The sequence below is a fragment of the Vitis riparia genome, chromosome 8 (assembly GCF_004353265.1).
Source record: "Vitis riparia cultivar Riparia Gloire de Montpellier isolate 1030 chromosome 8, EGFV_Vit.rip_1.0, whole genome shotgun sequence".
NCBI classification, from domain to species: domain Eukaryota; kingdom Viridiplantae; phylum Streptophyta; class Magnoliopsida; order Vitales; family Vitaceae; genus Vitis; species Vitis riparia.
In genome coordinates, this window is record NC_048438.1 from 17,405,607 (window position 1) to 17,429,582 (window position 23,976).

The 23,976-nt window shown below is 33.3% G+C and overlaps 3 protein-coding genes and 1 non-coding gene across 4 annotated transcripts; 3 read left to right on the forward strand and 1 right to left on the reverse strand.

Moving 5' to 3' along the window:
- Positions 1 to 8,607: 8,607 nt before the first annotated feature.
- Positions 8,608 to 8,679, forward strand: TRNAP-CGG. Its single transcript has one exon. It is a non-coding gene; the product is annotated as a tRNA-Pro (tRNA).
- A 151-nt stretch (positions 8,680 to 8,830) lies between these two features.
- Positions 8,831 to 12,863, forward strand: LOC117921344 (probable small nuclear ribonucleoprotein G). Its single transcript, XM_034839216.1, has 4 exons — positions 8,831 to 8,995; positions 9,134 to 9,156; positions 12,372 to 12,493; positions 12,608 to 12,863. Exons 1-4 carry the CDS (start codon positions 8,961 to 8,963, stop codon positions 12,668 to 12,670), a joined length of 243 nt encoding a protein of 80 aa, XP_034695107.1. The 5' UTR covers positions 8,831 to 8,960; the 3' UTR covers positions 12,671 to 12,863.
- A 2,209-nt stretch (positions 12,864 to 15,072) lies between these two features.
- Positions 15,073 to 20,134, forward strand: LOC117919620 (rho GTPase-activating protein 5-like). The gene is made up of 5 exons (XM_034836820.1): positions 15,073 to 15,930; positions 17,542 to 17,662; positions 17,889 to 18,008; positions 18,608 to 18,838; positions 19,231 to 20,134. Exons 1-5 carry the CDS (start codon positions 15,464 to 15,466, stop codon positions 19,882 to 19,884), a joined length of 1,593 nt encoding a protein of 530 aa, XP_034692711.1. The 5' UTR covers positions 15,073 to 15,463; the 3' UTR covers positions 19,885 to 20,134.
- Positions 20,135 to 21,217: 1,083 nt separating this feature from the next.
- On the reverse strand, positions 21,218 to 23,893 carry LOC117919618 (putative pentatricopeptide repeat-containing protein At3g11460, mitochondrial). Its single transcript, XM_034836818.1, has one exon. The coding sequence runs from the start codon at positions 23,685 to 23,687 to the stop codon at positions 21,798 to 21,800; it is 1,890 nt and encodes a 629-aa protein (XP_034692709.1). The 5' UTR covers positions 23,688 to 23,893; the 3' UTR covers positions 21,218 to 21,797.
- Between the last annotated feature and the right edge of the window lie 83 nt (positions 23,894 to 23,976).

Consider the following 23,976-nt stretch of genomic DNA (forward strand, 5'->3'; position numbering starts at 1 on the left):
CTTTGGATTTTTATTTGACTTTTGGATGTAAGAATCCGGTGAACCATTGACCTTTATTTTGCACGTTTCCCCAGTCTTTAAGTGGAATCACTGCTCGGGTCAACCATTGAATTCAATCTACGTACGTTTTGGCTTAGAGTTTAGGATTGCAACTTGTGAGTTAATTGGGGTTAATGTTTAATCTTAGCTTAATAGAAGTAATAAATAATTAGTTTGAGTCTAACCTAATCCAAGGGCTAATCTAAAGACATTCAATAGAAGTATAAGTCAATATCATTTTTTGAACTCGGATTGACGAGATTGTATTCTATTGATAAAGTTATATTTTTATATATTTATACTAAAATATAAATAATAAGTGTGATAAAATTTTAAAATAATAATAAGAATAAAATTAAATTCATATATCTTTCTATAAAAATTAAGGTTACAAAAATAGTTTTTTTAAATAATTTTTAAGAATTGTTTTCTGATATTTTGTAAAACAAAAATCTATTTAAAATTTTGAAATGTTTCTCTAGACCCCAAAATTTGTCTCATTTTGATTTTATATTGATTTTTAGCCAAATTTTGTCTATATATTTTAAATCCTGATTACATGTGTTTTTTGACCCACTTATCATTTATTTATTAGTTTTTATTATTTTGTATATTGTTTTATTTTTATTTTATTTATTATTACTTTTTAAAAAAAAAATCTTTTTCTTTTTATTTTTATCTCTCCTCCCTCATCTCTCTTCCTTTTTCTCCTCCACCTACCCCCCACACACTCTCTCCTCCCATACCTTTCCCCCACATGAGACCCATACCCCTTTCTCTCGTCTCTTCAAAAAGTCTCTCTACTCTCACCGGAGGGGGTTTTTTTTTTGGACAATTGTGTTTTCAACCCATATAGGGTTCATAATTAAGATAATGTCATCCAATCACCCATAATTGATGATAAGAATATGGATAGTAATTAACAAAAATAATCACTTGACTCATTTTTGTTTTTATTCTACTACTTGCTATTATTTTTTCTTATTTAACAATTTTTGGATTTTTCATTATTTTTTTAAACTCTTTTATAAATAATTGAAAAATTAACATTATTTTTTATTTTTAAATTATAAATAAACAAAAATTATATTAATGATTCAAATACTATTTTGGAAAATACTTTCTAAAAAAATATTAATTTAAATAAATAAAAATTATCTTTTACATTTTAGAAGTAAATAATTTAATAATTAAAATACCATTTAAAATAAATATATTCACTATTTTAATTTTTTTATACTAAAAAGTATTTTAAAGTTTTTTTTACTATTATAAAATAAAATTTTTAATTTTTTTTTAATCTTATTCCTTCCTTATTTTAATAACTTTTTTAACATGACTTTTAGTAATAAGTTATATGAAATGTTACAAATTTATTTATTAAGGATTTTTTTTAATGATTTGAATTAATTGAAAATTTATTAAAATAAGAAAAAGAAAAAGAAAAAGAAAAAGAAATAAAGAGGATGGATGAAGAGTTTTTATTTTAAGTACTCCATTAAAATGTTTTCATATGACCTAATTTTAGAAGTGGATTATATCAATACATAGTAGAGATTGAATTTTTCTTATATAAAATGGTTGAAAGGTATATTTACTTATTTTAGATGAAAACAAGTAACTAAAAATTATATAAATTATATTTGAGTTTGGTTTTAAAATATTTTTTTATTTTTTATTTTTTATTTTTTTATTTTTAAAAATAATTTTTATTTTCTATATTGTCTCTTTTTGAAAATACGTTTAATTAAAAAATGAAAACTATTTTTAAAAATGAAAATTGAAAACCTTGTTTAGTACTATTTTTTTTATATGAAAAAAAAAATATTTATTCATTTATTGCGCGCACTGTACAAAGAAAATGTATTAAGTGTACAAAGGCGTACAAGACTACCATTTGTGAAATATTATAATAGATTATGAGTCATTCTTTTTATTTTTTTTCTTTTCACTCACGAATTGTGCATATATGTCATGCACTTTATTTAATTATCGCCTGAAAATTCCAATATTTTCTCCAATAATTATACTTGGGGAATTTTTTTTTGGAAATATGATTAAACACTCCTATGTGGACATGGACACATAACTTATGAGGAATATGAAATTTGTGTCATTGTACAAGGGTATTAAACTAACTGTATAAGGGAAATGTACTAATTATACAAAGATGTACAAGATTACCCTTTGTGAATTATTTTAATTAATTCTAAACCACTTTTTTATTTTCCTTGTCACACAAGGATTGTACGCCTATGTCATGCAGTTTCTTTAACTCTCACATGAAAATTCTAATATTTTCCCCAATAATGACATTTAGGTAAAAAAATTTGATCCTAAGTCATCCACTATTTTCTTAACCAAACCATTGAAAATGTGATTAATATACCTACATGAACATATAACTTATGAGAAATATGAAATTTGTGTCATTGTATAATGGTATTACACTAACTGTACAAGGGAAATGTGCTAAGTGTACAAGAGTGTACAAGACTCCTAATAGGTTTTGTATAATTTTTAAACAATTTGAATTTGACATTAAAACGATTATTGATAGTTTTTTTTTCTTTTTTTTCCAAACTATGTCATGAAGACATTCCCTACAAAAATTAATACATAGGAAATAAAATTAAAATCAATCATGTTTGAATTGTTCATTATAAGTAAACTAAATGAAATATATATTTTTACTATTTTGCTTTTATAAACATAATTTCATTGTTATCAATAGAAATTAAAAAAAAAATCATATTTAAATGGAATTAAAAATTTAAAAAAATTATTTTTATAACCTTTTTATTTTTTTAAATCATTAATTTAAATTATGAAATTAGTTTTAAAATTAAAAATATTTGTTGTAATTATAGTTTTGAAGATTTCATGATTTTTATCTTATTACTTTGAAAAAATTGCTTTAATAAGAAAATATTTATTTTAATGATTTTAAATATTTAAATCTTTATTAAAAAATATTTAGGATTAGTGTGGAGAGCAATTAGGTAATTTTGAAATGGAGAAATTTTGAATATTTTGAAAACTTTAATTCGGCCAATTACACTATTTATACTTTCAAAATTATTGGAAGGTTGGTAAATTAGTATTAAAATATTGCCTTATTGATTAATATTATATATATATATATATATGCATGTGAGTGTTTATATTATTTTCGAAATAATAAACACCATGTGTCTAATTTTGCAAGTTAGATAAAATAAATTAATAATATTTTATGAGGTATTTAAAAAGTATTTATTATATGTTCTATAAATTTGAAAAAAATATTATATTTGATGATACCCAAATTACAAGTTAGAACAAACAAATAATACTAATATTTTATGAGGTGTTTAAAAATTATTTAATATATATGATAAATAATATAAGTTTGAAATAAAGAATCATATTTAAAATTATAATCATATTTATCAAAATTTTTACTAAGATTATCTTTAATTATTTTGATATATTTATACTCATTTATTTTTAAAATGAAAAACTATATATATATATATATATTTTTTTGTAAACATGTTCTATTACCTTTCAAGTAAAAAATTAGATAAGTTTGAAAGCCAATAAACAAAATTAAATATCACTTTCAATAATTTTTAGATAAAATTTTATATAATATATTTTATTTGAAATTTAATTTCTAAAGTTTAACTAAAAAATTGTATTGACAATTTTCTTGTTGTGAGTCAAAATACTTTGCATTAGTTTATCTTAGTAATATTAAAACTTCATATCTTAGTAATTTTTTCAATCAATTTATCTTTTTAAAAATTTTAGAACAAAAACATTAAAAATTAATAAGCTAAAAGGATCTCTCTCTCTCTCTTTCTCTCTCTCTCTCTCTCTCTCTCTCTCTCTCTCTCTCTCTCTATATATATATATATATATATATATATATATATATATATATATATAATAAAGTGAAGTAATAGTCAATTTTTAAAATTTTTAAAATATGGTTAATGTAGAAAATATAAAAAATAATTAAAATTAAGAGAAAAATATAAATGAAAAGGTAATATAATTTAAAATAAAAAATGAAAATTAAACTAAAAGATAAATACAAAAAGATAAAAAATATTTGGATGAAAAATCCCAAAATTTTTATCATTGCTTATAATAAGAGCAAAAAGATTCAATATCTTTAAAAATGAAAAACAAAAAAACATTATTATTTTTTATCTGACATAAAATAGAAATATAGATTGGAAGAAAAAAAAAAGTTAGAAATGAGTAATACTTAATAGGGAATAGAAAAGGAAAAAAAAAAAACACAAAAAAAATTGAAATTCACACTCACTTGTGCCTATGTAAGGGTTAAGAGTATTTTAGGGATTAATGAAAAACAATATCATTCATCTTAATTTCCATACTTTATTTGGGTCTTGCGCTTAAATGTGCATGATATATGAACCAAATGTTAATTTTTGGGCATAATTGAGCCCAAAACACAATTCTCTTCTTTTTTTTTTTTTTTTTTTTTTCAGATTTTTTTGAGGTTCCCAAGAAAAAGATGCAGGAGCGATTTTTTTTGTTGGGGTGGGCTTCTTCCTCCCATTCTCTTTTTCCGGCCGACCACTATTACTCCCCAGACTCCACGACCAACCTCATTTTTTTTTCCCTCGTTCCCTCTCCATTCTTCTACCTCTTCCTCCATTTTTTTGGGAACGGCCGACCACCTTTTTTTTCTTTGGGCCTTCCCCATTTTTTTTTTCTTCTTCCCCTAACAACCCGAATACCGCACAAGCTGACCCCCATTTTCTTCGTTCTCTCATTCCCCTCATCTCCCATCTTCATCTCATTTCTCTATTTTTTTTTTTATTATTCCTCATTTTCTTTTCTTCATTTTATTATTATTATTATTATTTTTTCTTTCCCAAAAATCTGTCAACCCTCACAGCCGCCGGTAGGACCGCCGACCAGTCATCGCCGATGAGTCATTTCTGGCCGACGATCATCCTCCACTTTTCCCCCATTTTCTTCATTTCCACACCGGGTCCAACATTAGTTAAAAATTTGATTTTTATTTAATTTGGTCTAATTTTTATTATTATTATTGTGGCATTGTATTTATTATTGTTTGATTTATGCAGGTTTGTCTGTTTTGAATTCATTTAATTTATTTAGTTATTTACTTATTAAATTATGTTTGATTTTGATAGTAAATCGGGATTAATATAAATTGGGTTGATTTTGGTTGTGAGTACGGGTTTGCATATTAAAATTGGGCTTGGATTATGAAATATTAAATTTAGGTCTAATTGAATTTATTTTGATTATTGTATTTGATCTTGATTAATTGTGTTTGTATTTTGATAATTAATTGGAAATTTTTGTTGGGGTACATTTGCTAATTTGAGTATTTTTTTTATTTGGTAAAATTTATTGGACTAATTTAAAGTTTGAATTTGGGCTTTAATATCCATTGTGAACTTTATACATTTTTAGATATTTACATTCATGTTATTTTTTGTTTTTGCATGGACTTATTCTGCAATTCTGCTAGTCGAGTACGAATTTATGATACATGAAACATGAAATTTCATGGAAGAAAGTGATATTGAAAAAGCCGTAAAAAAAAGACATTGAGCTTGTTGTAAGTCTATTTGGGTACATATTTTATTTCCCATTCTTATTCGGTTTTTATTTATGTAAATATTTATTTGTGTATATTTAGTTGTTATCTAAAGAATTGAATATCGAGTAAATCATAAATTTTGTTTAAATGAGGGAAATAATTCAGTAAATATGTTTTAATAAAATAATAATTTTAAAATATTATGTTTAATAAAAGAATTTTTTTTATTTATAAAAATTCAAAAAAATGTATTTAGAAAAATCCAAATGAATTGTTTTTAATAGAATTTGAAAAATTGTTTTTAATAAAATTGTCCAAAAATTTCCTTGTTTAATAAAAAATGTCCAAAAAAATGTGTTTTTCAATAAATTATTTTTCATTGATTAAAATGGGATTAAAAGCAATTTTTAGAAATAAGAGATTGATTTTTTTTTCTTTTTAATTAAAAATTCTTTTGCAAATAAAGTTATTTTTTTAATAGTTTGTACAAATTACTTTTCTTAAATAAAAACAAATTGAAATACTTTTGTAAATAAAATTGTAAAAATTCATTATTTTATAGTAAAAGCAAGTAAAAATAATTTTTGTACCAAAATTGAAATTTTGTAATAAATTCTTTTGATACAATAAATGTAAATAATTTTTTTGAAAATTGAATACAAATGAAATTGATTCTTTTTTGTAAATAAATAAATTGAAATCATTAATTCAAAATCATTTTAATAAAATCCTTTAAAATTTATTTAAAACTTTTTTTTAATATATTTATTCATTTAATTCAATAAATCATTTTGCATAATTCTCTTATTATTTATTTTGTATATTTTTGTAATTAGATTTCATCATTGTTTTTGTGTATATTGATTTTCATCATGACTTATACATTGACTATTTTTCTTGGTATCCATAATTAATTAATTAATTGTCACAATTCTTTTAATTCATTTAGTAGAGACCGTATGTATACGAGCTTATAAGGGTGTTACGACTCACCACCGTATCTTCCCAATAAGTAATCTGACCTCCAGACACAAACTTGGTTTTTCACATACCTATTTTTCCTTTAGGAGTCATATTTAGATTTTTTTTTCTTATTTTGTTTTTTCTTAAAAAAATTAATAACAAAAATAAGCGGCGACTCCAAGTTTTTTTCTAAAAATCAAATTTTCACCAAATAAAATAAAAAGCTAGTTTCGCCATCGAATAGGAACGCATCGAGCAAAATACGGGGTTCACATTTTCTAATATATTTTTATATTTTTAAATATATTTTGAAAACAACTTTTTAAATGTCATGTTTTATTTTTTAATCACTTTTTAAAATAGTCATATAAAACAAATAAAAACAATAAAAAATAATTAAAATATATTTTATAAAAGCACTTTTGTTTCATATTTTTACAAACATAAAGTTATTTTTTATTTTTTTTATTTCTAATTATCAAATATATTTTTTATTTTCCTTCTTTATGTGGAATTTTTTTCCCCTCAAACTTTTTAGAATCAAACATAATCTAAAGGAAAACACTAATGTAAATAGTGCTTTTAAATTTTCATCATTCAAAAAATATAAGAAAAAATCTAAATTATTAAAATAAGGTATAAACAATCAATACAAGCTACAAATAAATGAAATTATAATACAAAATAAGTAATAAAATCTAAATATATATTTGAAGACACGATGAATTGCGTGTTTTTTATAATATGGCTATGAGTATCATTGGGTATTGCAAGTTTGCAATGCCCTACTTTCAACACTATGAAAAGCACAAAAAGGAAAATAAAAAAACATGTATTTTTGTCATATAAGGCCCATTTAATAATTATTATTAAAAATAATTATGAAAAATAATTTTTGATCGTTATTATATAATATTTTATAAAATAAAAGTTTATTTAAGAATTTTAAATATTTTTAAATATGTTTTAAAATAATTTTTATGTTTTTATAATTATTTTTAAAATCAATTATAAAAAAAATAAAACAGAACTAAAATATATTATCTAAAAATATTTTATTATTTATTATTAATTATTGATAATAATAATTTTTTTTTTTTTTTGTCATCGATAAATATGTTTTTTTAATTTTTTTTATTCTAAAAAGGAGAAAATGAGTCGAAAATAGTTGTGAAAGACGACGTGTTCCAATGGTCAGTGGAGGTGATATAGTAATGAACAATCTGTGGACGAGGAGGTATAACCATTTAAAAAACGACAGCATCACACACCGCCAAACATCATCATTTATGGAGGAATTTCAGGCCTCGGGGAAGAAACGTTCACGAGCATAGCATAAATATTCTGCTTCCCATTTCATTCCACACAGAGGCCATGGACTCTCAAGGTTGTTGAATAAGTCAAACCTGTCCAATCCATGTGCCCGAATTCCCCTCAATGCATTAATTGTGGTTGACATAACGCGGATGAGCTCTAAGTTCAAACTTAATCTCAATGATACATTAGAAAATTGAGCTATGCACTCAAGCAATCATTTCTTCTTTAGGCTGTAAAATTACTTCCAATCTTGTTCTTTTCATACATCTAAATGTCTGAATCTCAATAAGTCCTATCTGCCCCTTCAAATTGGGCTTACAACAACGTTCTCATGGGCTGGAACCCATATGTGGACTAACCCAACATCTTCACTATCTATATCTTTCCATTAAAAATTATATTATATAAGTAACATAAAAAATGAATGGCTAGAATTTTTTAGTTACATTTAATAATGACAAACGGATAAGATGTTTTAGTGTACTTTATTTTTTAAATTAAAATTTATTTTTAAACAATATATAAAAGCCAATTTTTTAATTTTTATTTAAAATCTAAAATTTAAATAAATAGTTTGAATTATTTTTGTCATTTTACACAAATTTAACTTTATTGAGATGAAAGGTATTTTAACATTTTATCTTTCATGAATAAGGAATAAAATAAAAAATTTAGATAAACCTTCTATTAGTGGGTGTTTGGTCTAGTGGTATGATTCTCGCTTCGGGTGCGAGAGGTCGCGAGTTCGATTCTCGCAACACCCCCTCTCCTCAATATTTTGGCCCTTTTTTGTTTATGGTCCTAGCCTGTAGGAATCATCTTAAATGGGCCTAGTGGGCCGCGAAGAGTAGACAGTACTGGCCTTGTATTAGTCTCAAAATATTCAATCTTTTTGCCTCAAGGAGCCCATCATCCATCCGGACCGTGATTTTCACCCCCTCTCCTCAAAACCCACCTTCGTCCTCTGATTTTCTAGGGTTTTGAAGACCGAACTACCTCCTCCAAAACCCCCTTTCTCGGTTTCTCTCTCTCAACAGCTGTGAACATGAGCAGATCAGGCCAGCCTCCGGATCTCAAGAAGTAAGATCTCTCTCCCTTCTTCAAATCTCTCCTGGGCATTCTCTCTTTGATTTTTTTTATTTTTATTTATTTATTTTTTAATTTTTATTACATGTATATAATTTTTATTCATGATTTTGTACTTCTATTGTTTTACAGATACATGGATAAGAAGCTTCAAAGTAAGTTCACGCCTCCACCATAACATGTTTGGTCGGTCAAAAGTTCTGTTTGGTTGCTAAGAAAACCTAGGGAAATAAAAGAGAACGAAAATGGGAATATTGTTTTTTTCATCATTCAAGCTGAGCACATACAGTATTTTTAATCTGTTAGAGGCTATTTTGGGTTTTTCTGGAAACGCAACCGAAATAGAACATAAGTAAAAAAAAAAAATCATATCTTATATTTTCCTTCAGTTTGTCGGCAACCAAATAGAATGAGTTTTTCTTTCTCATTTATTTATGGTTATGTTTAACCTTATATCTACTATTGGTATGATGCTTTTATCAACTGTTCTAGTCTCTGTTCTCCCTTATACATTGTTTTCATACTACGAATTTAACTAATCATTTATGTCAATTCAGTTATTTTTTAATTGTTGAGGGTAAAGCACAAAGTGTTCCTCAATTAGGTTATGGTAGTATGAAAGAGACGCGAAGTTACTAATTATTCATGTTCATTCAGTCGTTGGTTTAGGTTGAGATAGAGCACAGGCCATTTCTCCATCAAGGTATAACCAGTGTTTTAATAACCGGACCGGTCTGACCGCTGGCCAGTCACCATTCCAGTCCGGTTCGGTCCTTTGAGCAGATTAGTCTTTGAACCGGCCTCGATAAGTAGGAACCAGTGGTTGGACAGGTGAACCGGCTGACCCGGCCCTTCTTTTAAATTAAAATTCTGATTTTAATCTAAATTTCTTATTTGAAACTAATTTTATGATTTCCAAATAAAATTTTGATTTTTAAAAAATATATGAATTATTTTTAATTTTAATAATGTGCTAATTATATATTTATGACGTCATTAGTTCGACTGTTGGTCTGATCAGTGAACCGGTAATTTTTTCGGTTCAATGACTGGTTTGGTTCTGAAAACATTGGGTATAATAGTGTAAAAGAGCCCTTGAGGCCTGGTTCAAGTGGTGAACAGTTGGAGAGGGTTTGTGGGAGGTTCTAGGTTCAAGTCCCAATGGGGGACCAAAATTTACCTATCAAAAAAGGTATAACAGTGTAAAAGAGAGGAATCGCAGTTCAGGAAAATTTGTAATACGTGAAAGGATGATGCATTGTTATTAGACTTTTAGTTGGGAGTGTTTTGTAAATTTTAGGTGTAAATATGAAGTTATTTGCATCATTGGAGACATTCTCCAAATTATGATAAGAGTATTGAATTGTAAGTAGGTTTCATTTGTTACATGTAAAATCCAAATGAAAATTTCATAAATAGTTTGAGAATTTAATTGTAATGCAGCTGGTAAACTTCAAAATGTGGAAAGACTAACAGAATGTTTATTTAAGGAAGAAAGTATCTCTGCTTAGTTGAAAGATAATTTGATTCCAACGCTTGTTCTGTAACCCGTATCTTGGATATGCAGTGCCTCAAAAATATAGGACTGTTGGTTTCCCAGTAAGGGCTGTCTTTTGTTCACTGACACGCTTTATCAAATGCATTCACTAAGAAGGATTATCCTAGTATCCTAGTTTCTGAGTAGCTTGCTTGTAAATAAAAATCTTTACCTTGTATTAGGATGCGATTTATATTGTTTTGTCGTTAATGAAGGATTATGATTCTTGAATTTTCTTCTTAAAGAACATTCCCTAGATCTTGAGAAGTGAAACTCTTCTATTGGGTTTGAGACTCTGTTTATCTTTCAGTTTGGAAGGGAAACTCCATATTGAATGAAGAGATGTGGCAAGAATTCTGTGATTATCATCCCCTGTGTGTGTGTGTGTATGTGCATGAACATGTGCTCATATGTTCATGCGTTTGTGCGTTTTGTGTTTCCCTTCTCTTTGACTTGGGCATGGGCCCAGTGCTGATTCATTGGTATAAGAGCTTGGAATCATTTTGCATGCCATATGACTGAAATTCTCAAAACTTTAAATTCTAGAACCCCTAAGTTAGTTTCTCAGGGTTTGGTTGGCACACTCCATACACTGCATTCATTTAAGGGCTTTAATAGTAATATTTGGAGTATTTGTGTGCCTACCAAAGTGAGCTTCTTTGCTTGGGAAGCTTATTGGGGTAAGGTGCTAACCTTGGATCAACTTAAAAAGAGGGGCCGGTCTCTAGCTAACAGATGCTTCCTTTGCGGTATGGAAGAAGAGTCAATTGATCATATTCTTATTCAGTGCTCTAAGGCAAGAGGGTTATGGGAGTTATTGTTTGCTCTGTTTGGTGTTACTTGGGTCCTCCCTTCTTCGGTTAGAGATACTCTTAGTGGTTGGTGTGGCTTTAAGTTGGGCAAGAAGCGTAGGAAGGTGTGGAACGCAGCCCCTTTGTGCATTTTTTGGGCGATTTGGAAGGAAAGAAACAGGATAGCTTTTGATAATGAAGAGTTATCAATTCATAGGTTGAAGAATTCTTTTGTTTGTAATCTTTGGCTGTGGACTAAATCGGTTGTAAATGAGGGTCCTCTTCCTTTGATCAATTTTTTTATTGGCTAGGCGCTAGTTGAGGGTTGGTATTGTATCTCTATTTCTTTTTGTGCCTATTGGCGCCTCTTGTATACATCCTGTATACTTGGGTCAGCCTCAAGGCACCCTTTTCTAATATATTTTTGTTTTGTGTTTGCCTATCAAAAAAAAAAAAAAAAGACTCTATTGGGAGTTCCAGGTGCATCTCGTATTTGTTGTAATAGGCTCTATTGGGAGTTTTAGGTGCATGTTAGATTTCTTGTAGATTGAATATTGGGCTTTAACTGCTCAACTTTCGGTTTCCCTTTGCCCTAAGGGCTACTATGGTATTGCCCCTTTTTCCCTGGCTGTGAATAGCCCATTTATAGATGATTAACATAATTCTAATGTAACATACAGACCTTGGCTTACAAAACAAGCTATGCAAAACTAAGTGCATGATCATTTTTGATGATTTACATTAGTAATTTTCAATCAAAGTTATGTACTGCTTGTATGATAAAATCTATATAATGGCCTGGGAACTTAAAGGAATGCAAATCGTTTTAGATATGCATTGTAATTTGGACAAATAGGAAAGCCCTTGGGTAACAGGCTTCCATGAACCATGATAATGCACACAAGAGAGTGTTGATGTTGAACTCTTGTTGTGGTTCATCAGAAGCCCCTTGTGCATGATGCATTAAGTATTAGTTGCTAGAGACTAATATATCTGAAAAAACTTCAGAACGTGAAATTTAAACTGGTGATTTATATTGCAGTCAAGCTGAATGCAAACCGGATGGTGGTTGGAACTCTTCGTGGGTTTGACCAGTTCATGAACCTGGTGGTGGACAACACTGTGGAAGTGAATGGAAATGAGAAAACTGATATAGGCATGGTGGTAGGTTGATTTTTCATCTTGTTTTATTTTTCTCTTAATATTTTATTTACCATTTGGATATGATACTGTAATTAGCTCAGCCTTTTGCAATTGATGTCACAATTGTACCTGCAGGTTATTAGAGGAAATAGTGTGGTTACTGTTGAAGCTCTTGAGCCAGTAAGCCGGATGCAGTGAATTGATTTTTGTATCAATGCCTAATGCTGTATCTACAGGCATGTTTTCCTTATTTGGATAATGTGGTTTGTTGTAATGTGAAGGAAAATGTTCTAGTTGTGGATTTAAAGGTGGGTGAGTGAATGTTTCTACATTTGTGGATTCAAAATTCTCAGTAGTTTAATGAAATGGACAATTTATATTGATATTGACAGAACATGATTTACATATCTTGGTTAACATGACATTTATATGAAGCTGCTCGATCTTGCACTGCTGAAGTTACAGTGACTGAAGTCTCTTTGAGTTACTAGACCTTGGCAGCTGGGTTATATGATGGTTCATTAGCTGGTTTGAATCAGTCAAAATATTAGCTGATTGAGCTTTTCCTTGGTTGGACTTGAACTTAAACTGAGCCCAGCTGAATCTGCTGTGACAGTTTGGATGAGACAAAGCTTTTCCTGAGCGACTAAGTCCACCCCATTTGGGGCTTATTAATTTGTCCAACTGATGGGTGCTGTGCTTGAGATTAGGCCTGTCAATGCATCTGATAATCAGAAAGAGTCTGAGACCCCTAATGGAGAGGGCGGATTCTCGAGTACTGTCAACTCAAAAATCAAAAACTGGATCTGGATTCCGAGTAACAAATTTCTCTTCAAGGGTGGTTCTATATGCTCTTCAATGCTTCCACTGGCATATTATTATATTAGTATTCTAATGTTCTTTAAATTTTTTATACACAACATGTCGACAATTGGATTTAATAGCTGTTGGAAAATTCAGTCTTGGTTTAGAAGTTCAGTTTGGTTACTGGAATGAATTTAAAACACCATAAAGATCATTACAAATTCTGAACGTTCTCTTACCTTTCTTCTCCGTTCCTTTTGTGGAGTTACCCATATTTAGGTGAGATGTCTACAAAAGAAAACCAGCAATAAAAATGATTTTGTGCTTTTCTAGAAAATGAAAAATATGCAGGAACGGCCCGCCATGGCGAGTTTGAATTTGAAATACTGAAGATTCCATTATTGTGTGGATGGATGCGTAACGGGTAGAGACCTAAAAGTTTGTAAAGCTTGTTTAACAGCGTGCAGCCTGAGACACAGAGAGAGAGAGAGATGGGTGGAGAACAGCGCAGTCAGCTAAAGCCCTACTTTCACATCCTTTCTTTTTCTCTGTATTCTGTAATGTCTTCTAGCTCCACCCATTGTTCCCGACAGCGTTGGCAACTTGACATCTAAGTGGGGACTTGGGCCAACAAAGACCAACCCAATGGAATATACTATCAATTGAAAACAGCCCTCGTTGAATGAAATTTTCATTATTCACTTTTTCGCAGGTATCCTATAAGGCTATAATTATAAAAATATAAACAAAAACTTCCAGCTAATTATTTTATCCTTTTCATTTAATAGAAAAAGGCAAAAAAAAAAAAAAGGCGATACCCCCACAAGCTGCAAAATTCCAAGAAATTTGATGTGCTCATAACCCACGCTTATCATTTTCATTCCATGTTATGGTCCTTGTCTGGGGCACGACCCCCATGGATGTGACCCATTTATTTTCTAAATATTTCAAAACGTACCAAACCTTGATGTGAACCCGAAAGCCCCAACTCATATACGGACAATTTATGCTTTATTTACAAATAAAACAGAGCAGTTCCGGGGGGAACACTGGAGCTGTTAGGACTCACCAGCTAACATTTGGATTGTTCGTGGTGGATTTGTAGTAACCCAAACACATGGTAGGTCCAACTGCGGAGTCAAGGCCACATTATGTCACGCTACTACTCTCCCTTTCTCATGTATCTTTCTCTACAACAGCTTATTTTTGGAACCTATGACATTTAATATGAAACTAACTACCACATATGAACTTTTAATATGACATTGATAGACCATCTATCAATGTTGCCATAAAGACCGATAAACAAAATCAAGTTATCGCCTACTTGCATCGGATGAATTGAAATTTTGAAATTGTTGTTGAAATGATAATCATATGAACAGAGAGGCGTTAAATAGTTCTGCTAACTGCATTGAATTTTCTTCAGAGTTAATATATTAATACCTTATTGTCGTCATACCCTCTATTGATTTTAGAGTGCAGAGTAAATGCTCTGGTTGGATTCTGACCCCATTAACATTAGACTTAAATTTGCATTGATTCTGAGGATCCAAGTTGTTTGTTAAGGAGAGGCCCGGAATGTGAATTAAGAGTTTGGTATGGAGTGTGGATGATTGCTGAGACGGTTAAGTTTTAATGGCAAATGAAGTGCACTGTTGAGGAGTTCACTGTGGGGGACCAACTTTTAAGTGTACAATAATATAACGAAGAAAAGGACTTTCCCATTGAAGGAGAAACAGTGCCCCATCATCATTTCTTTTCAGCTCTATCTCTACCAACCTCTCCCTCTCTGAAATAGACAAATACATTCCCTTGTGTTCCCTCTCTCTCCATCTGGTCTCTACTCTTACCTTTTTCTCTCATTTGCTTCTTGGAACCTCCAAAGCAAAGCCAGCCAGTAAAGAAAAAGATAAAAAATGATAAAGGGGTGATGATGCTCACTTCTCACCATCCAAGACTGTTCCTTCAATCCAACTCTACTCATCATTCTTACCCCCATTTTTCCTTTCTCTTCTTCCACTAGATTCTAATCTACTACACATCCCAACCAACCCAAGAATTAAGAAAAAGGAAAAAAAAATCCATCATCCATGTTTGGTGTTCCTTGAGAGTTGAGACTTGAAGCTAAAAAAAGAAAAAGAAAATCTTGAATTTTTTTCAATAATATTCTTAGCATTTTCAGATATGACACAAGTGCTTCAATCCTCTTATCACTTCCCTTCATCTTCAAGCTCGATACCATGTGTACCACCCACACCCAATGATGGGCTACACCAACATACCCATCTCAACGATACCCTTATTAACAACCCCAGTCCTTCCTCCGTAGTAGAAGACAGTTCAGCTACAAGAGGAGGAGGGGAAGGAGGAGGAGAAGAAGAAGAAGAAGAAGAAGAAGAACACCGAGAGAGGAAAGAAAGAGACAGAGAGGGAGATCAACTGTCCCTTTTGGAACTTTTGGTGACTGCTTTTAGGAAGTCTTTGATTGGTTGCAACAACAGTAGGGAGAGAGAGGAGCTTTCTTCAATGGAGATTGGATGGCCTACTAATGTCAGGCATGTTGCTCATGTTACCTTTGATCGCTTCAATGGCTTTCTCGGCCTCCCTGTTGAGTTTGAACCAGAAGTGCCCAGAAGACCTCCTAGTGCCAGGTCAGTTTGAATTGCCCTTTTTATTTTTCTTTTATTTTTTTGGAAAATTCTGTTTTGATTCTTGATTATTTCTTGAAAAACATGTATTGGGTTTATGATCAAAAGATCTAAGTTTGATATTTCATTTTTTGAGGAAATTATATTAAGGGTTTTAATAATTTATGTTTCAATAGTTCTAAAGCTTTGTGTTTGGTCCTAACAAATGGGTTAGTTTTCTTTTTCCTTTTTCTTTTTAATTTTTTTCCTTGGAAAAAAAATAGGTTTAAGGGTTCAGTTTGAATGTTTCTGAAAATGCTATCGTGGATTTCAGACAAATATGTCATCTACACAATGAACGAAATATTCCTTCTCCCTCTCAGGAAAATGAAAATATCTCAAAATGAGCTGCTTTTTTGTTTTGTATTTGCTTTGGTTGGATGACCATGATTTGTTTTGGTACAAGTCCATTGTATGGTCCCAACCTATGTGAATGATCATCAAAATATTTTTTGCTTAATTTTTGCTTGCAAAAACAATGGCTGAAAGAGGTGTTGGTGATTGGTATCTTCTGTTTGAGAGGATGAGAACATGGAGACTCCATATTAGATGCATCTTAAAGACTTTCTTTTGAAGGATTTCAAGTCTTAGGATTAACATGGCTTGCAGTGTTTTGGCAAGGGTCAGTGTGGATAATTATAAGCTTGGTGGTTTGCTAGATTCTTAAGATGTCAAATGGGGTGAATGGTCCCTCAACTACATCAGTCTCCCCTGAGGGGTGCAATCTAATGGTAATTGAGTTTTGGAACCTTCTTGTTGAAACAGCGTCTCAGCACCATGATGGATTGAAGAAGGCCTACATTTCATTAGGTGGTGGGATGACATTGATCCAAACTTATCTTCCTAAACCTCCGATTTGCTCTCACTTTATATCTATGAAAGATAGCTTTAAGGTGAGAAGATCCAGAGAGATTGCCTATGATTTGGGCAGGGGATGAGACTATGAGAGGAGGGATCACCCTAGTGAGGCTTCCCAAGTTTTAAGGGGCTTTAGACCTTGATAACTAGTCCTTTAGGAATTCAGACTTGATGGAAGGTGTTTTTGGAGGTTCCGGGGGGAGTCGAGTTATTTTTGTATCAGTACAAGTATAGTCATGAGGATGACTAGTGGGATGCTAGGATTCTGTAAGTGCGAATTGCAGGTGTCCATTCACGTTCTTCTCTCAATTTTTGTGTACATCTTCTTGCCTTCCTAGATTGGTTGTTGGCAATGGTTCAATATTCATTTCTTGGATGGTTTGTGATGGCAGAACAAAAGATGATTTGAGAGCTTGGACTACATGAAAAATACATGAGCATTGAATGCAAATATTCCCTAATTAATCACATTATAACTGTTCCAGTTTATGTAGTTTCATATGAAAAACATATCCACTCCATACACGTGTGCATGCATATGTAAGTGCAATTTATAAGCCTATTTGGCTCATGCTTGTACCTGTTTACAAGACAGTTCTGTTAATATTACTTGATACGCTTCTGTTCATTCATGCATACTTGTTATCGTGTCTGACATTTTTGTGCAAGTGTTTAGGCTAATGTTGCATTATTGACTTTGATATCCTTCACCTGCAGTGCAAATGTTTTTGGAGTTTCCACAGAGTCTATGCAGCTTTCATTTGACTCTAGAGGGAACAGCGTGCCTACAATACTTCTGCTTATGCAAAGACGCTTGTATGCACAAGGGGGCCTGCAGGTATGTGACCACTAGTCATTTTTATACCTCTTCTTTTATTTGGTAAGTGAAAATTTTCAACCAATTTCCTCGAAGGCACGGGATTCAACTTTGATTTTGATGCTCGACTTTTCCATGCAATTCCCCTTTCTGTGAGTTGGGTTTTGCAGTATCTTAATGCAAACTTTAGATCGCATCAGTCTTTCCAATTTTAACAGAGATCTAAGGATTGAACTTAAATGTACAGGCAGAAGGGATCTTCAGAATTAATGCTGAGAATGGCCAAGAGGAGTATGTTAGAGACCAGTTAAACAGGGGAGTAGTCCCAGATGACATTGATGTGCACTGCTTAGCAGGCCTTATAAAGGTATGTTTCATTCATTTGGTTATTTACTGCAGAATCAGGAACTTGGTAGGCTTGTGGCTCCATTGGATTACCTACCAAGTACCACTTACAAGCGTGTTTCTGTTTTTTATCAATGTTTTTAAAGCCCCTCTGGTGACCAAACCATACAAGGTGCAGGTTCATTTTTACTGCATGATTTGTCGTATATAAAATCAAATAATTAATATCTAAATTAAGTTGGTTGAAATGAAGTGTCAAGAACAGAGTCTTGACCTATTGGCAGTTTGTTTTGCAGTATAGTTCAGTTGGTGTTTGAGAAAAATACTATTTTTACCCCATCCCTCTAAATATTCTTGTGCATGGTCATGGTTCCCCTGCAAGTTCAGTTGAACAATGGTTCCCACTTCCCCTCATCATTCCTAATTTGTTCAGGTTAGACACAGCTTGTCCAGTTGAGTTTCTCAGATGGTGTTGATAGAATTATTGAAGAACCAAACTAGGCCAGTGGCCTGGTTGAATGGTTCATTAGTCAGCTTGACCGTGTAGTCTAGTTCTCATAACACAGATTTTCTCAGTTCTTATGTTTTTATTAAAGTTTAATGTGCTAGTGCTTCATGCAGGCTTGGTTCAGAGAACTTCCAACTGGATTGTTGGACTCTCTCTCACCAGAGCAGATAATACAATCCCAGACAGAAGAGGAGTGTGCTCAGCTGGTGCGGTTCCTTCCCCCAACTGAAGCTGCTCTGCTAGATTGGGCAATAAATTTAATGGCTGATGTTGCTCAAATGGAACATTTGAACAAGATGAATGCACGCAATGTTGCTATGGTGTTTGCACCAAACATGACTCAAGTGAGTGAGTTATTTTCTTGGCCAAACCACACGCTTATAACTCCTTTGTTGCTTTTAGTGATATCCAAGTTTCCTGTTTCATGACAGGTGGAGAGTATATAAATGTCTTGAAAAGAATTTGAAATTTATTTTGGAAAGATGAGAAAATAACACTCTTCCACCCAGAGAGAAAGTAAAAGCCAACAATATTGCGGTGATGACACACCCAGTTTCTAACTTGTTATCCCAAAATCTTACTTTTGATTGGTTTCTGGGTGCTGCTTCTGTTCTTTAATCCCACTCTTTAGGCTTTATCCTCTTTTAAATAAACTCACTGATGTTTTTCTTACTTTGATAGAGTTTTGCCCATTCTGGTCAATGTGAGGTGCAATGATATCTTCTGTTGGTTGCAGATGGCAGATCCCTTGACAGCCTTGATGTATGCAGTCCAAGTGATGAATTTTCTCAAGACTTTGATAATCAGGACGCTTAGGGAAAGGGAGGACTCAATAGTAGAAGTAGCTTCTACTTCCCACCTTGAGCCTTCTGATGAGAATGGACACCATGGCTCTTCACAGTCACTTGCTGAGGAGGGCTGTGAGAGGAATGAAGATGAGAAAGTTTTTCTTGCTGAAGAACCCACTCTAGAAAGCCCCACTCATCCTACCCTGGATGGATCTGCAGCTGAAAGTGGAGCTCACAGTTTTCTAACTTCTATTGAGAATATCATTCCTGGTGGAAACGGGCCTGTGGTTGAAAGTTGCCCTTGTGACCCTCCCCCCCAAGTTAACACCTCAACAGATGAAGTTGAATGGGCTCCTAGCAGTGGACAAAATGCAGGGGCTCAACCAAACACTGTCAAGAGCAGAACTGGTCAATCAAGTAATTCCAATCTCAAGAAGGGATACAGAAAGATTAGTGAACAGTCACCTGCTCGGGCTGCAGGCCCTATAGCAAGGGCTGCAAGTCCTATAGCAAGGGCTGCAAGTCCTATAATGAAGAGCAGGGGAACCAGCATTGTTAGCCGGATTAATTCAAGGGCAGAGCGGGTAGAAGCCTGGCGATGAAGCAGTATGAATTGTGTTTGCCAGTCTGGTTGGGGGTGGGTGGATTGACCAGCTGGAAAAACAAGTCGGCAAATTGTGTTTTTCCTCTGGAAATATTTGTGTATGATTTCATGCATTTTTTTTCTATGTTTCTGGGTGTTTCATGACCTCTTACCTTTTTCATGTTAGGCATTCCTTCTATAACCACAGTCTAGCATTTCTGGGTTTCAAACTACAGTTTTAATCAATTGTTCTGATTCACTTTGACCAACACCGTCTCTCGTTCTCTCCCTTCTATTCAGCTAATATTATGTGCAGGATTGCCCCTTAGAAAGATGAGAACAGCCATCTGCTGGCATCTTCCAACCTTGCAATTTGCAATGAATGGACTCCACTTTCAGGCATGGTCCTTCGTCGTCTTTTCAGACTAACACCTTATCATCATGATCGATAGTTTTGCTGACTAACCGAGGTCCGAATGTAGATTAGGGCTGGCTATATATATAGAAGCAGAGAATTTGCAGACGCACTTGTTGGGATGTTGACTCTGAGGGGTAAAATCCAAGTTTTTTAACTTCATTCTTATCTCTATGGCAGCTAACTTGTGAAAGATCAGGTGGCAGTTATTAGCAAAGGATGAGAGTCTGCTGCTCTAACAACCAGTATGATGAAAAGGTGAGGGGCTAACATCTTACGAAACTGTTTTCTGGGCGTCTACCGACACGTTGAAACTTGTACACATTGTTTATCAGTTTAAGCCAAGGGGAGGCCAAACTTAAACATGGCCCTTTTCCTTTTCATATATGTGGCATTAGAAACCACAAAACTTGGATGACTAGCTTTGTGTTCATCCAGGGAAACAAACGGCATGAGCAAGGAATTCAATTGGCGAATCTTATTATCAACCTAATTTTACAGTCAGGAGACAACCTAGCTATGTAGTAGAAATAGATTGGGCAAGCACTGTTACTCAAGTTATATCTGTATCTTGAAAATAAAGAGAAAAAAGATATTTGAAGGAAAATCAGTCTATAGTTTGTTTGATTCATATTGGTAATGGAAAGGGAAAGGAAATAAAATATATGGAGGTAAAAGCTATCCGAGACTTTTCTTGCCTTGAATTGGTATTTTCCTTTTTTCTTTTTTCTTTTAGAGGAGATGACTCATTTGTAATATAAGATTGTGTTACATCCAGGCACTAGGTAGTCGTTTTTTTTCCTTTTAGCTTTATACTGAGGCCTAAAATTCTTATGAATTAATTTTCTAAACATTGTTCTCTAGCTTCATGGGGTGAAGCCATTAGTTGAAGATCTCTATGTCGATCCAGTAGGAGTCTTGGCTTTCTCACTGCATGTAAGAACCAACAAGGAGAAAAGAGGAAACCTGGATTTATGAAAATCAATACATGGGCATGAGGTTCCTTCAATGTTTCTATTTCTTTGAACAATCGATAAATACATACCCTTATTTTGTCCCCCTGATTTGTTGGGAGAGTGCAAACTTGCCACCGTTCAGTGGTTTTTCTTCCAAACTTCTCACCTTGTGATATTATACAGAACCTCTTACCATTCAACCAACAGCATTTATGGGTGAAGATCACAATTACACGTCTCATCTCGTGCTGGAGAGGTGTGACCTTTTCAAAATCTTGCAACATTCCTTGCCCTCTAGTTCTCTGGTATGAGCGCCATGCTTTCTGGCATTGGTGTTCATCAATCAAGCGCAGATCATCCAAACATTCTAGCAGCCACTTCAGCTAAATTCGGTGATGCATTCCAAAGTTTCAAAATTTTAATATTTTCTATTTGACATCAGAATTTTCAAACTTCACCCTCAATGTCAATTTCCCAGAATTTTGACAAAAGCTTGGGGGCTCCAGCCTGTCTTCCTCCATTTTATGTTGCTTCCCAACTTTGAAAATCTTTGGATGAACTTTACCAATAGTCTTTACAAGAACAAACTCCATTCTTAAAATGGTGAAAACGAGTGGCATCCCTAACAACAAGCTGCCTGTCCACAATCTCACTGACCAACTTTAGAAATAGATGACAATCTCCACATACCCTCAGGTTCTTTATCACAGTAATCTCTGTCCCTGGCCCAGTGTTTATGAGTCCAAATGCAATTGCTAACTTTTCGCTATGCACTCCCATACCAGTTATAAGCTCTTCATTTCTACTCTCTTGATCATTATCATTAGACCCACCACGTCTCTTGATGATATCTTCCAATCCATCCAACATGCGATAGATCTCCTGTGCCTGTGGATGGGTTCTATCCCCAGCCAAGAAGAGGTGAATCCTCCCTTGATATTCAACATAGCTACAACCTGGCTCCTTTTTGAGCTTCCGCTCTCTCATCATCACTCTAACCCTTAATATCCCCTCCATATTCCCTGCCTCAGAGAATATATTTGATAACAATACATAATAACCAATATTTGTAGGTTCAAACTCAATGACCTTTTCAAAAGCTAACTCGGCCAGCTCTACATTTCTGTGGATCTTACAAGCACCCAAAAGGGCTCCCCATACTGCACCATCAGGTTCCACTGACATTGACCCAATGAGTTTGCGAGCTTCCTCAAGTCGTCCTGCCCTACCTAAAAGATCCACAACACAAGAGTAATGCTCTGGACCAGGCTGCAATCCATAATCCCTCTCCATTGCAGTAAAATAATACAAGCCCTTCTCAGTCAGTCCCGCATGGCTACAAGCAGATAAAACACTCACAAAAGCTGCTCCATCCGGCAGTTCACCAGAACTAATCATTTCATCAAAGAGTTGCACTGCAAGTTCACCTTGCCCATGCATTCCATATCCGGCTATAATTGCTGTCCATGAAATTACATTTTTCTCAGTCATGCCATCAAAAATAGCACGAGCCTTTACCAAGTTTCCACACCTAGCATACATATTAATTAAAGCATTTTTCAAGAAGGGATTGAAACCAAATCCACTTAACTCTATCCGCTGTTCTACCTCCTTTCCAGCGGCATGGGCCCCAAGGTGAGCACAGGATGACAGAACCCCAACTAGTGTCACCGGGTCGGGAACAATTCCCGTAAACTCCATCTTCCGATAAAGGTCCAAAACATGGCCTGCAAGCCCATTTTGAGCATATCCAGATATCATTGCATTCCAAGTAATCAACCCCTTTTCGGGCATTCCATCAAACAACTTCCTCGCAAAATCAACCGACCCACATCGCACATACATTGTTAGCAAACAATTCCCAACTGACAAATCGCCATCCAATCCAAACCTCACGCAACAAGCATGAAGAGACGTCCCAAAACCCAAATGAATGGGACCGGCACAAACCGGAATTAAGCCCAACATTGTCACTGCATTAACCGAAACACCCTCCTTCCTCATTTGACGAAACAACAAAACCGCATCCGAAAATCGAGAGTTCAACGAATACCCAGCAATCAAGGCATTGTAACAAACAGCAAGGTTTCTCGAGTGATGATTTTCATCAAACACTTTACGTGCGCTTGCAATAGTCGAGCACTTACAATACATTGAAATCAAAGAAGTCTGGACGAAAGGTTCGGGCTCGCACCCAGTCTTGATTACGTGACCATGGAGTTGTGAACCGGCGAGAGGCAGTGAGAGGGAGGCGCATGATTTGAATGCGAAAGGAAAGGTGAATGCGTTGGGAGAGTCTCCAGAGGCAAGCATTTGGCAGTAGAGATTGAGAGCTTCTTGAAAATGGCGCTGTCTTGCTAGCTCTCTTAAGCGAGCGTTCCATGAGGCGGTTGTGTTCTGAAGGTCCAACCATTTGTTTGCGTATGGAAAGAGTGGGTGTGGTCTGGTCATGCTAGCCACCAGTCGGGTTCCATTTGCTCGAGGAGGGCCGTACCAGCCTCCAATGATACAAGAGAATTTAGCATCATTTATGCAAAATGTTATCAGTCTACGTGTAATAAATGACTAATTTTTTCATTTACTTGGATTTCGGTAATAATATAGGTTTAAAAAATAAAAGGTAGAAAATTAATGAAGCCGTTAGGACATCGGACGGTAGAGGAGGATGCGGGACTATTACATGTGATGAATCTGCGAAGCATCAAAGACAACAAGCGGATAGAAGTAGAACAACAGATTT